Source organism: Amblyomma mixtum, chromosome 3 (genome assembly GCF_055824585.1).
Source record: "Amblyomma mixtum isolate Tamu chromosome 3, ASM5582458v1, whole genome shotgun sequence".
In the NCBI taxonomy this organism is placed as follows: Eukaryota; Metazoa; Arthropoda; class Arachnida; order Ixodida; family Ixodidae; genus Amblyomma; species Amblyomma mixtum.
In genome coordinates, this window is record NC_143014.1 from 302,419,975 (window position 1) to 302,434,721 (window position 14,747).

General features: G+C 46.3%; 1 protein-coding gene across 2 annotated transcripts in view; it reads left to right on the plus strand.

Moving 5' to 3' along the window:
- The window catches only part of LOC149355424 (FK506-binding protein 15-like), a 108,722-nt gene that overhangs the window by 12,597 nt on the left and 81,378 nt on the right, over positions 1-14,747 (plus strand). For both annotated transcript variants that reach the window (XR_016291506.1, XM_089583785.1), the window contains exons 8-12: positions 441-506; positions 2,608-2,760; positions 5,831-5,931; positions 12,533-12,758; positions 14,282-14,471. Coding sequence is in view for 1 of the 2 variants with exons in the window: in XM_089583785.1 (XP_089439911.1) it covers positions 441-506; positions 2,608-2,760; positions 5,831-5,931; positions 12,533-12,758; positions 14,282-14,471 (736 nt within the window). In the remaining variant the exon portion in view is untranslated. The remainder of the gene's footprint in view (positions 1-440; positions 507-2,607; positions 2,761-5,830; positions 5,932-12,532; positions 12,759-14,281; positions 14,472-14,747) is intronic.

The window sequence follows — 14,747 nt, forward strand, 5'->3', positions numbered from 1 at the left end:
GTATTATTTATGTCGATCTGGAGAGTCCCCGACGTAAACATTTGTTGTGGGCATGAGGTTTGTCATTAGAAACAAGCATAGCAAAGGAGGACACACAGTTGAACTGCTAAATGGCATTCCGTGGTAACTTTTTTTCGTGAACATATGAATGGGAGCCAAGTTATTGTGCAACTTCAGTCATAAAGCCAGGGAGTGGCTGTGATCACTGCATTGCCATGCTTTCGGGTGCTTGCTCTCATCGCTGGGGTTTCAGCCAGGGAGCTTTCACAACTGATTGTACTTTAATATTTAAATGTGGAGATCTGGCTTCTTCATATCTGATTACTGCTAGTGCACTCAGTATCGATTGTCAGGACAAATGGCGTGGAAAATTGTTTGTGTGGTTTGATTGTTTTCAGGCTAATAACATGAAGTTATGAATGATTTATGATTGCTTTCAGGTCTTTGACACAACTGACAGTGATGAGCCTCAAAAAATTAAGATTGGGAGAGGAAAACATGTGAAGGTATTTATCTTGCTTCTTTTTTTTTCAACTGCTGCTTTCTGTGTAACCTTTGAATGAATTTGATTTTTCAGCCCATGTCACATAGTACCGTATAAATGCGTGTAAGGGCCGTACTTTTTTTTATTCAAGGGCCAATTTTTGGGATGCAACCGATCTGCGTGCTGTGCGAAAAAAATTAAGTAAAAGCACACCAATCGGGGATTGAGTGGCATTTATTCTACGGTGAGTCATCACTCGCGGAGTCTTCGGACTCTGAGCTGGTGCTGTGCTCTGGTGCACGCTCATCCCACAAGAAGTCTTGCAGCATGTCCGTTGTCAAAGCGTAGCCGTTGTTCTGCACTTCCATCTCATAGCAGAGCAGCTCTTCTTCCAGTTTGTGAAACTTTCACAGCTTGCCTCGGAAAGTGCGCCTTTTGCAGCTTGTGTTCCTCAGTGCATCTTTTTGGTTGCACCATCGTCGGAAGCACTTCTCATCCACGTCGGATTTCCTGCCCGCCGCATGCTTGCCATGTTCAAGAGCAAACTCCCAGCCGTGTAGCTGTTAAGGTGTTTTCCAATTGTGCTAAAATTGCAACGCTTGGCGGCAGCACACGAAAGTCACAACTGCAGTGAACTACCACTCTACCGCAACTCCCGTGCCTTTGACAGTCACAAAAAGCTGGATCTGGTGATACTGATGCCGGTGTGCATAGCGGGAGCTTGCAGGGGAGGAAAAAAGTTAATGAAAAAGACGGTAATGACCAGCGGCCTCTGACGCCATTCATGGGCAACACCTGGAACCTCCTGTGCGCTTGCGTTATATTCCCATGTGAGTAGTGGAAAGTTGAGGTGTGGTGCTTACATGGATCTCTTTTTTTTTTGCATTTTCTTCGGGAAAACAGGGTCCGGCCCTCGCATGTGTTTATGCGGTATTATGAAAACAGTTAAGGACAAATAATTTAACATGCCTTTGCACCCTGGGCAAAAATAACATTTCTTCATCCTTTACCCTTTTTACCCTTGCTTAACGTTGTCAGCTGATGCTGCTTTTAATCCATATCTCTGTCTCCTATGCCATTTCTCATGCCTTGCTCGTGTTTGGCGCATGATGGCCTCAATTTTAGCTATGCTACTAATCCTGGGCTGCTGCTACCATACAGTCGGTCCCAGATTGAAGCAGTTTGGTGTATTCATAACTCAGCAATAAAATATGCCAGTAGACCAGCTTATCTGTAGCCTAGAAGCAAGAGTGTGGTCAGTGCACACTAGCAGCATGCTCATAGCACACTGCTTGCAGAGTGTCATGAAGGCTTGCCAGCTTCGCGTGAAAGCCACAGCGAACAGAGCTTTGGAGCTAGTCACCGCTCCTCATAGAACTGCTATTCTTGGTTTAAAGTGGCCGACACGAGGCAGAAGACGACAGGACGGTCCGCCACTCACAAGTAATTTTATTGTACCAGACTACATGTACTATCAGAAACAAAAGTTTGCGGGGCGCGAGTTCTTGGAAAAACGTTTGTTGTAGCTCCACCTGGCTACCCAGTCACCTGATATTGTTACCAGAGGAAGGAGCATTAAGGCCTTTAATACCTTCGTACAGTATCAGGCAACTGGGTAGCAAGGTGGAGTACAATAAACATTTTTCCAAGAACTCGCGACCCACAAACTCTTGTTCCCGATAGGACATGTATAGCTTCTGCTTTTACATGTGCAGTGAACACCCCCTCATGCTTAAAAAAAATAATGCAAATATAAGTATGAAAAAAAATCGCTCTGAACCATGTTCAGCGAAATTAAAATTTGTCCAGTGCACAAGATGCCTACTTGATAATAAAAAATTTCCATCATTTCCTGGAGCATCTTTTTCTTGCTTCTGTCGAGAATTCGTATGCCAGTAAAGTATGGCTCACGGGTGCAGGAAGTGCATGATTTAGTGTGCTTTGCCAAATGCCCATCTTGCTTTATGTTGCACTGTTTTTGTTCGGTTCTTATTTGTCTGAGCAGTTTACTTGCTGGAGTTGTCCTCCTGGTGATATGAGCAGTGTCCTCATTGTGTGTCAGTCTCGTGAGCATTTTTCTGCCTAAGGATTCTTTCTGTTCACTCCTTTTTTTGATGCTGCAGGGACTGGAGGAGGGCCTTCTTGGCTGCAGGAAGGATTCTCGCAAACTCCTTGTGCTGCCACCCTCCTTTGGATATGGCTCAAAAGGCTTGGGGACCACAGTTCCACCAAACTCTGTTCTGGTGTACGATGTGTCAGTCATCTCAGTCAGCAAGGTGGGCCATTTTGCCTCTGTTGTCAGCGCATGCAGTACACCACTCTGCTTGTGCTTGTTGTATTCTCAAATCCACACCAATCAAAACCATCGAATGTCTCCATAGCTTACTTGGCTCTTCTGGTTGTGTATAGCTCTCTCCATCTGTGTTCATATAGTTTTGTAATCCCTCTGAGTTGGGAGTAGCAGTGAAAATTTATTAGGACAGTACTGTTTGCTGTGTCCAAACATAATTTTCCTAGCAGACCTCTTTAGAGCACAACATTTTAAAAAATTCAGAGTTGTTGTAGGCCCACCAAGATGCGTACAGTTAAACCTGAATATAACGAAGTTGAAATAGGGCTGAGATTTTTCGTTACATCCAGGTTTTCGTTACATGCAGTTTTCTCAAGTAGACCCGAAAGGGCGATGCAGACTGGAAACCAAAATAAGAAATAAATGTAGGTGAAATCACCTTGAAAATGCTTACAGAAAACCCCATTATTCGATGTCTGATAGCGTGACTGTCGCGGCTTGCGCAACGCCACTACGAGAGAAGGGGAGAGGCGGGGGCAGCGCAGCCGAGCTAGAGGAGATCGTGCGCAGCCGCGTCGCTGCCGCAGACTGGCCGGCGTCCGCGGAGGCATGACTCCATACTCTTCTTCCTGCATGTTCCCTCTTTCGGTTTGGCCGTCACTGTTGCCCCAGGAAACAAACTCTTCGCCTTGCTTCGCTGGCGCTCTCTGCCGTCCCCGCTCCGCAGTCCCGACGCGCGATAGCTATCTGCGCTGGAATTACACAAGCAACCGCGCGGCGGCAGTGGACGCACCCTGCTCGTGCCGTTTCATTTTTGCTATGTCCTGTCATTTTTCGCTGCTTTTGAGCATGCACTCTTGTAGTGCCACGTGGTATGGCATTCCAAAAGCAAAAGCGACGGAGATGCGCCAACGGACACGCTGTCTCAACAGCAGTCGCTCGTTGCGATCGTTGACGCTCCTCTTGCTTTACTTTTCAGCCAAATCTCGTAACTCAGCACAAGTTAACAGATAGTCGGCCTAGCGAGTTCGTTACATCAAGGTCAACCGCCGCCAGGCATTCGTTACATGGAGGTCTCAAATACATGCGCTTCAGAGGGGGTGGCATTGGGGAATTAAAAAACTTCAGTATATCGAGGAATTCACTATATGGAGGTTTGTTACATCCAGGTTTAACTGTGTTGCTTATTGCAAGACGCATATCATTGCACCAGTATGCTTGCACAGAAGCATTGCCTGTCTCCTAATATCTGCAGGGCTGTGGGCGCACATAGAACGTGGGAGTGGTTATAAATTGCAAGGTCGTATTTTATTTACTTTTGTTACTGTACTCATCACAGCTCTGGTTCATTTTGTGAATGCCATAAAACTCATGGTGCCATTTAATAATGCACCTCTGAATGAAAGTTTTGCTGTTTCCTGCAGTGTCCTGATAGGCTCATTTTGCTTTTTGCTGACAAAGTGTACTCTTGTTAGTTAATACTCACTTCATTTGGACTGACACTTTGTTCCTGTCAACCTTCATGTCATTGTTTAGGGTATTAAGCACTTCCCTTAATTCAAACTCGGCAAATCTCTGATGTTTAGGGTATTAAGCACTTCCCTTAATTCAAACTCGGCAAATCTCTGATGACCGTTTTTGGTCCCCTTGGAGTTGGAAATATCAAGAGCCAGCTGTACTGCAGAGCCAGATGCTGGTTTTGTATTAGGATTATACTGGAATAAAAAACGGGCCAGATGGGTTTTTGTTACACTATGTGTGATCAAACAATAAAGCATTCTCATAATGATGCACAGGTGCGATCAAAATAATATGGAGCATGCTTCGGCATTTGAACTTTTCTTGCAAGTTCTGTATAGAGTAGAATCTTGATCTTACAAATCTCACGGGGTCGTGAAAAATATTTGTATCATCTGGAATCCATAAGCATGGCAAATACATTTACGCAGATCTTTTTACGGCTGACTAGATTTATTTATGGCCGCACATGACTGCTTAGTACTCGCAGTGGGTACCGCACCACTGGCGCTCACGGAGTCAGAGATGTGAGAGGCCACAGGTAATGCTCGCTGGTGTGATTGCAGCAACTTATTCGTATCATCGATATAGCACAGGAGAACTTTCGGAACATTTGGAATTCTGCCCATTGCACACAGTGCATTTTGACCAGGGAATCTTGCACATTCATATCAGCTACGAAGGTATCATGAAGATTGCATGGTAGAAAACATGATGGTTTCTTGGGGTTATATGTGAGCACATGAGTGGCATTTGCTAGCGTATTTACCAGGTGCCTTCTAATTTTCTCCGCTTGATTAGTTTGATCGCCAAAGCATGCTCAGTGTTGTTTTGGCGGTGACTGTACTATTGCGTACAGTATGACTTGCAACACACACATCAGGTGGTACGAGCTGATGACACGAAGCACTGCGAGTCAGGTGCTACTGCAAAGTTCTGCATATAGCTGGCGAGCAGCATGCCCAGTACTGTGCAGCAGAGCGCATTCATTTTCTATCGAACACAAACCAGGAGAAGGTGGCCACCAGAGTGTTGCAGGTAATTCTGACCATGACTGTACATTGGTAGTACACGTTGAAAGTTGATGACTCTCTTTAGTGCCCACCACAGTGGATGAGAGGTTGATATTTTGCTACTGCGCACAAAGGGCACATGTATGGTACTCAGCCATGTCAGCCACATTTGAATGGAGGCAAAACACCCATGCGTATACTTAGATTTTAGAGCATGTTGGAAAACTGCAGGCGCTCAAAATTTACCTTGAGTGTTTGTACGGCGTCCTTCCTAGCCCGTGTGCAACCTTGAGATGCAGAATTTAGTAGAGTCTGACCATCTCTAACATTGCTGCGACTCAACCTGATGGCATGGCAGCATTGTTGGTGAGGAAATAGCACTGTTATCAGTGACATGGCTCATTTGCTGTGGCCCTTTTTTGGATTGCTTCATCAATGTTGGCATACTCTGCAGTTCTCTGGAAGGGACTAGGAAATGCCTTCGAAGACTGCTGGTAATTGTCTCTCTGTTTTATTCAAATGCAGCCCAAGTCGGGAGCCAAGGACAGCACCCCGCGACCGTCCACTCCGGTCTCTGTTGCAGCTGTGGACACTGACAAAAGAGAAGCAAGGAGCTCTTCACATGGGTTAGCTGTGCATATCTTTCGTACTTAATCATGTATACTTAAGGGGACACCCTTTCGTTCAGTTGTGGCAACCTGTGACCCTTCCTATGCATCGTACAGATGGCATAGTTGGTGCTGTGGTGAGGGACAAACTCATGCACCCACACCTGCTTGGCCATTTGATCCACAGATGGTCTGAATGACTGAAAACTTGACGTTGTGGCAGGGGTTGTGTGCAACTTACACTGGAGTGGCCAGCGGGCTAGTTCTGTGAGGTAGTTCGTTGACTTTACATTGGGATCCTAAAGCGTAATGACCTGCGAAAAACAAAGGAAGGAAGGATAGTTGAACACAGGCACTGACCAGCCACTGAAGTTTTATTTGAAAACAATAAAATATAGACATAATAAGGGAGTAATTACTCATTGGCATCCACCATACAGCCATACGGCTACAAAGGAAAGCTATACAGCTTTCTCAGAAACTTCGTAGTTAAAGAAAAATTCGTCCTGGTCCGGGGTTCGAACCCAGGACCACCGCTTCACCGGAGCAGTCGCTCTACCAATTGAGCTAACCAGGACGGCAAGCTTATGGTAGAGCGAGAGCGAATTGATCAATAACTCAAAGTGGGAGCTGTGTTGGTCAAATATTTAGGGGAATCCCCCAAGGTGGAGTAGATTTGTAATAAGGGAGTAATTACTCATTGGCATTCACCCTGGTCCTGGTCCTGGGTTCGAACCCCGGACCAGGACGAATTTTTCTTTAACTACGAAGTTTCTGAGAAAGCTGTATAGCTTTCCTTTGTAGCCGTATGGCTGCGCTCGGGTGGATGCCAAGGAGTAATTACTCCCTTATTACAAATCTACTCCACCTTGGGGGATTCCCCTAAATATTTGACCAAAATATAGACATGTAACAGTGTTTTCTGACAAAAAGCTACAACAACCACTAGATAAGAAGCAATGTCAAATTAAAATTTAAAAATGGACAAACTGTTTTTACCTCTGCAGGTGAGCTTGTGTGTTGTTCTTTCATGGGCATTTTTGTTTGCCAAGTCCTCAAAATAATTAGCATTATTGACCCTGCCATTAAAATTTGAAAATGTTAAAACTGTGCTTACCCTTGGTACATTTTGTGATGTGATAAAGTGCCGTATAAACGTGTGTAAGGGCTGCACTTTTTTCCAGATTTGAGGGCCAATTTTGAAAGTGCAGCAAATACACTGATCTTTTTTCTTTTTTCAGATATTTTCTTTGGGGAAACAGGATGCGGCCCTTACACGTGTTTATACGGTAGTTGACTGACTGTGCATTGTTGCCTGAAGCACTTATGTATTGTCGGATACAACTTAACAGTGAAGCTCTGCCCACATTCAGCCTCCGCGCACAGAACTCCTCCACGACAAAAAAGTAGTCTGGTAGGTGAACATTTCTTGTTACCTAAACAAGAAGCTTATCACGAGAAAAAAATTGTGAGCTCTAGAATTTTGGTACGGGGATTATTTGGTATAGTCGGACTTTATAAAGCTGATTTCGATTGCTTTCGGGATTGGCCAGTGGAGTAATGCAAGACGCTGCGGACTGCGGCCCATTGTTAGCAACTGCTGTTTTACACATCGCATCCTACTATAGGCTATTTTTTTTTCTCTTTTTATATTGCCAGATTATCCGTGCCGAAGCTATTTAAAAGCTGTATGCATCACAACAATGCAAGGCTGAGAACACAAAACATGGTACCAGTACCAGCACTAACGGGAACGGGCTGGAGACGAGCTGTAGTCTGAAGACACCACAAACACTGTCTAGCTTGTCTTCGCTCCTTGTCTGTTAGTTGTGGTGCCATGTCTTGTTAAGCTGAAAGGAACAGAGTAGCCCCGCTGTACACACTGTATGGGGCTGTGCATCACAGCTGTGTGGTTTTGGGTTGTACAGCTCTCGGGCCAGATGTCTCGTCCTCATCTCTTAGCATGGGTGGATGTGACTGTTCTACCCTGTAAGTTTTGTTTTTGTGTGAAATGTTTTGCCCGTGCCATGTGAGTGTGGCTTTAGATTCTACCACACTCATTGTGAAGGCCTGTTCACAGCCCTCACCATCGAGGATATTGAAATAAACGAGTGAACTGGATATTTAAGTTGTACATTTGAATTGACACACATGATCTGTTAGGGGAGGCTTACGGGGGCAGGTCATTAGGGTGATTACGCATGTGAGAATAGTGGTTTTTTTGCTTTGAAGCGAATTCAAGGCGAATAGTAATTTTCTGGGAATAATTTCGAAGCGAATATTTCGGATACTTCTGGCACACAAGAAAGATTGAACAGCACAATAGACATTTTCAAAACCATGTATGTTTCGAATTCACGAGGCCATTACATGAAAAAGAGCGTATACATTGCAGCACTGCCACACTCATTGAAGCTGTGTTCACTTTCCGCAAAAATGGCCTCGGAAAAATGTGGTAGCCAATTGGCATGTGGTGCTGACATATCTGTGCGGTGTGAGACCTATGACTGGGGCCTCCAACTGCTGCTCTTAAGTGTGATTGCGTTGTTGTGCAGCTATTGCTTTATAAGTGGCTTGACTCCATCACACCTGCGAGTCGTATGCACTGTGCACCCACGGCCACCCCGCGTCAGGCGTGGGAAAGTGGCACCCATCTCCATGTGTCTCGTGTTAGCTCCTCTTCGTGCTCACGGCTTCGCGCTTGATTAGCGAATTCCATGTGGAGAAGAGCGGCTGCAGCAGCTACAGTTAGCTCAGACTTGTTCCGTGGAAATCAAGGGAGTCGTGCGTCCTCCAACTGGACAGATGTAGCGCTATCTACTGCCACGGTGAGCCACTGTGCATGTGTAGATTGCCCTGAGAAAACAAGAAGGTGCCGGGCGCTGGCTAGCTGTTTGCACGCCTGTCCCGTCTCAAGCAATCAGTGCATGCACACTACTGACGGCTCGTGGAAGCACTATGCGCTTTGCTCTGGTTGTGGCACAGGTGCACCGTGGGTAGTGCAGCCGCAGACATCTGGCAGGTAAAGATCTGGGCACTGCACTTCCGCAATGGCCACGGCACACCGGCACCAGCAAACCAGCACCGCGAGAGCTCAGGCATGCGGTGCACAGTCAGTGCTTTGCTCGCTCGCACACCACGGTGCCATCCCGGATGAGATATATACTGAACTGAAACTACACGCAGCAAGAGTTCGAAAAACATTATTCGCTCGAGACAAATGCTTTGAAATTTCGAAGACCATACAATGAAATCAAATAACCTTACCATTCGACCAAATATTTGATATTATCAAATATTTGCACATGCCTAAAGGTAATCAGTGTAAGGAGCACTGCACGGGCAAGTCTTGGTTTGCCAGTGCCAGTGGCAGTTGAAAGACTGGGGCAGTAGAGGGGCATGCTAAATTCACTGTTGGATGATGGTTGCATGCTCCACGTGGCCCGGTCCATGGCATGTGCCTACTCTGTTATGTAGCAGACAAGGGAAATGTTTCCCATGATGCTTCAGTTTTTGCATGCGGCTCTCCTCCCGTTGTTAAAGGGACAGAACACTGAGGATGACTCTGTCTGAATTTTTTTTTCTTGGCAAAAATAGGTACTATGGCTGTTTGTGGCTATGTTTTGTCTGTCCAGCAAAAGGCTCATTTATTGCTTATAAATTTGGATTTGGGTCAAGGAGACCAAGAAGGACTCCTTGATAACTATTAGCCTCATGGATCTGCTCTCAAAAAGTCGTCTTGATGCACCACTGTAGCCCAGCATCGGGGATCTGCGCTCTAGAAATTGTCTTGACACACCGCAGTTTTCTTGTAGAGACGGCTGGTGGTAGCGACACTTTTTCTTTCTTTGACATTTTCTAGCTTGCAAAAGGTCTGTTTTCAGTGGACGTACCACCTTTTTCATTAGAATACTGTAACGTGTTGTTACCTGCCAACTTCAGTTTGTCCTCAGTGTCCCTTTAAGGCCACAATGCTGTGCCGTTCACATGGCAGTTTGTTCTGGTCATCAATCTCATTTCTTCAACTGGCTTTTGGTGCTGCCGCCTTCTTTCGGCTGCTTTTAGTGTGTGGCTGCCACACCTCATTCCAGTTCAGCAGCACTGTGTGCCTATTTAGAGTCATAGCACCCAAAGGAATGGGCTGAATGCGTGCAGCTGCAATGTTTTGTTGCTGTGCACGTGTTAACAGTTCAGATCCCCAATTACTGCATTTACATTTGTAATGAAGGAGCCACCGTGGTGTGTCTGTGCTTATGGTGCTCGGCTGCTGACCCAATTGAGGCAGGTTCGATCCTGGCCGTGGCAGTTTCATTTCAATAGAGACAAAATGCTCAAGACCCATGTACTGTGTGTTCTCAGTGCCTATTAAACCTTTGGCTGTCGGGTGTTTCTGCCCGTGACGCACCCCCAGTGTTGGCTTGGTTTCAGAAAACGAGCATATCAGGGAATGAGCATAGCGATTTATTTTTCATTATGATTGGTGTACAAATAATATAGTCAAGGGAATATGCACATTTCAGTGTTCTGCAGTTGTTGGTAAACATCATCATCATCATCATCATGATCAGCATGACTATAAATAGATAAATGAGGATAACATGAAAAAAAAACACTGCTCAAAACTTCTTGAGAGTGTGGTAGGTCTTGAAACATGGGTCCAGGCACAAGCCTTTGTCGCACTCAGCGCACATGACACGGGTGTCTTTGCTTTTCTTTGGCCCTCGAAGAGTGTTTGCACACACGACATCTCCGTTGGGTGTGGCTCCCTTTGGCTTCGCTTGGAGGAACCATCTGTGGAAAATGTCGTGCCGTGAGCATCGTCGGGTCATCGCCGCTCCGTTTTTTCCACCTCTCTTCCTAGCACTATGGAACTCTTGTATCAGCTGATACACTAAATTCAAGCGAAATTCACTGAATGTTTTTCGTCCACCATTTTCACGCCACAAGATGAAGGCATTTAGAAGGCACATGACCATGATATGAAAACAAAAACTTCTTGTACCACTTGGGGCTCTTCCTAATACTTTCTGCAAAACTCATCATCATGTCTGTCTTGTCCACTAGTCCCATCTTCGCATTGTACTCGAGTACACATGCGGGCTTTCTCTTGTTTTCGCCTGTTACCATGTCCACCTTCCCTGTGTCTTCCAGACGTGCATCGTGCATGGACGTCAGGACATGCGCATCTCTCTTGTCATGCCATTTGAGCGCAAGAAGCTTGTTGGTATGATATGACTCCAATTCCCCTTTCTTCATCTTTTTGGGAAAATTTGGAAGCCCCTTCCTGTTGGGCCGAATAGTTCCACATGCGTTGGTTTTTTTGTCTTGAAGGCAGTTGAATAGTGCTGGACTACTGTACCAATTGCCCACAAATATCGAATGTCCTTTTCCAATGTAGTCTTGAAGGAGCTCTAGAACGATAGAGCCAGAAAATCGCAATTCCTTGACCATGGTCATGTTTGTCGTGGCTCCCGTGTACACAACAAATTTCAGTATGTAGCCAGTTTTGACATCGCACTGAACAAAGAACTTGACACCAAAGTGGTGCCTCTTCGAAGGAATGTGTTGCCGAAATGACAGCTGCCCTTTCCATGGCATCATAGGCTCGTCTATGCACAGGTCTTGGTGTGCAATCAGTAGGCTACTCAGCTTGCTCTGAATTGCTTCCATAAATGGCCGCTCTGTTCTCAGCCGGTCCGCGATATCTGTGGAGTCGCTCAGATGGAGGAGCCGCAGGAGGAGCAGAAAGCGGTTCAACGAAAAAACGGTAGCAAAAAATGGCGTGTGCAACATAGGGTTCGTGCTCCAGTAGTCTTGCAAGGCATTCTTTCTTATCAGGCCCATCAGCAGAACGACCGCAAGGAAACAGTACATTTCTGTTACATCCGTCTCCACCCAAGCTCTCAGCTGTGACGTGCGTGCAACTCCTTGTGCGCTTGTCTTCACTCGTGCGAACCGATTTGTTTTACTCTCGATGTGTGAAACAATTGGCTCATCAAAAAACAGTTTGCAATAGTCACCTTCTTGAGCATCCGGTTGAAGAGTTGCAATCGATTGATGCCTTCCTCCCTGCCCACTTTTCTTTTTTTTTGTTTTATTGCGAGAGCGTTAAGGGTCGTGTGTCGCAGGAAAGCCAGTGTCATTGGCATCAGCGTCATTGGCCGTGAGAGAAAGATCACGATGGAAGCGGAGAATTAATAAAATGAAAAGAAAATTGGGTTAACTTGTGTTTGGGTGGGTATCGAACCCAGGACCTTCATATTGCAAGGCGGGCACGCTACCCATAGGCCGTGAAGTCTCGTTGGTTCTACCTAAATAAAGGTGGAACTGGTGAATGCTCTTTGACTTCGTGAGTGTATTAGAGACCTGTACTGATCAGTACTGATCAGTACATGAGTAATTATGAGCATGAGACGATGTGGACGGGACCCAATAAAGTCATGACGTTCTATTTTTAAAGGTGAAGCTTATCCACCACTTTAGGGGACAGTGAGGAGTCAGGGGAGGCTTTGCTATGCAGCCAGGGCCTGGAAGAGGGTTTGATTATTCCTCTGCCAGTGCTGACTGGAGCGGAGGACAGTTCATTTACAGGCTTCCTTCCTTTCTCTCCTCCAAGCAGCAGTGCAGACGAACCAGCCCGTTCACGAGCGCCTTCTGCACCCCCAGACTGGCCCCCCCCACAGCAGCAGCAGCCGGCCACTGCACCACCTCCGGCTCCAGGGGCGAGTGGTGGTGGCGAGAGTGACAAGGCACGGCTGCTCTCCCGCATGGCAAAGATAGGCGCCCAGATGCTGCCCATGCCCGGAGCTGTGCCTGCGCAGCCTAGCAGTGACTCGGAAGTCGAGGTAACAGACCTGTTGCGGAAAAGTGCGAGCCAGACTGTTCGACGCAGCTGTGCAGTGCAGTTTCACTTTACACCTAACTTCTTTTTTTGTGTGTGTGTATAATGGTGGGTGCCACTGACACTGAGTAAGAGACCTTGACATCTCTTGCAGTTCATTCATCATTCTTGTAAGTGCTGAGCAAACTCTGTGCCATTCTGACACTTGCTACCAACAGGAAAGGTGTGCAAGACATGCTGCTGCTGACCAGAACATTTGCATCGCTGCTTTGTTTGCCAGCATGCAGCTGCCTTGAGGCTCAGTGTGCAGCTGTGCATCCTTTTGCATGTTCAGACCTGTTCTCCGAGTTTTGTTGTAGGACTGAAATGCTAAAAGAAAAAGTCTGCTGCCAGCTAGGAGTGTCTTGTTGTGTGAGGTTGTAATTGTACTGCTTCCGCTGAACAGATCATGATGTTGTGAATATAAGTTTCATTGAAGAGTTGATTAAAGCACTATTTAGGTAACAGTAAATGAGTTAATGCTACATACAGAGAGTAAAACCTCATTCATTCGAAGTCACTGGGATTGAGAAAAATGTATGGATTAGGCAGGATTTAATTAAGCACAGCAAAAAAATGGGACCCAGGCAAAAAATTCCGTCATGGGAACACACTACCTATATTGGACTAATTTTGCGATTACCATATACAGTGCAATGCGCTTAGAACGATATTAAGAAAACTGGAAAATCTGTTCATTATAACCGGTTATCATTATATCTGGACTGGCAAAAAAAAGCAAAAAGGACACACCCATGCATTCCATGTAGCCACTGCCATGTGGCGTCTTGGCACTCTGCCAAGTTCGCTGAGTATTGGGGCTGGGGCGCTTCGCATATCAAGCATCAGCTTCGCTCTGCTGTGCCGCTTCGTGGCTCCAAGGGTCGGCCACTTCACCGGTTTGTAACGAAACTGGGATCGGGGATTGCCATGTACCACCCCAGATCTTCGAATTAACGGGGCTGGTGCAGACTGCCACTTCGAATTATTTGGCAAAATTTGCATTAGAAATTACGGTATCGTAGAAATTCTTCAAATTATCCAGGTTTAGAATTAACTGAGTTCGAATTATCGAGGTTTTACTGTAAGTGCTCATGTGGTATGTCTTCATTTGCAAGTTCATTGGCAACTTCCGCTGTCGTAGTTGTATTCTCCCTCTTGCCACTACCCCTCCGCCTAAGAGCGCCACTAACCCAGGTAGCAACGCACTGGGTGGCCAGGGATGGGCAAGTGGAGAGGGCCACAAGTGTCTCGGTTAAAGCGACCGTGTAATAACTGGCTGGAACTTGAAGCGCAATTCTCAGAGACAGCATCATCCCGTGTGCACAAGTTTTGTGCAAAGCATGCAGCCTGGGGTTCGCCTTACCAAAAGAGGTAAAAATAAGCACTTTCATTTGAGTTGTATCCTGAGAGGTTTTCATTGTAAATGTGGACAGCTGTGCAGGGCCACTGTGGCTAACAGTAAATCTACCCTTGCCATGGTTCCAGGATGAGCGGCTGCCGTCAGTTCAGCAGGTTCCCGTGGCAGTGCCTGTGCCACAGCCTGCTGTGAGGGAGGGCTCCCCCAAGCCAGTGGTGAAGCCACGGAGCTTTTCACAGCAGTCGTCTGGAGACGCTGTTTTGCAGCCCACTGCCATGCAGCCTGCACTGCAGCCCATGGTCAGCGCTTACACCCCAGGTCAGCACAGGTGCCCCGAAAAGAATTGGTAAACAGCAGCATTCCAAAGACAAAGCTACCAGCACACTAATTTTGTTAAACTGACATACTAATTCAGTTGCAAGACAAAGGCCCTGGCATTATGACTCATCCTCACCACCTCCACCAGCTTGTAGCACGCTGCACCGCAGTCCCCAGTCAAACCCTGGGAAGACAGTGTGCAGCCAGGGTGCATTGTGCACCGCTTACAGTGTCATTCAAGGCTATGTTTGTAAACAGAAGTGAGCATTTGAAGAT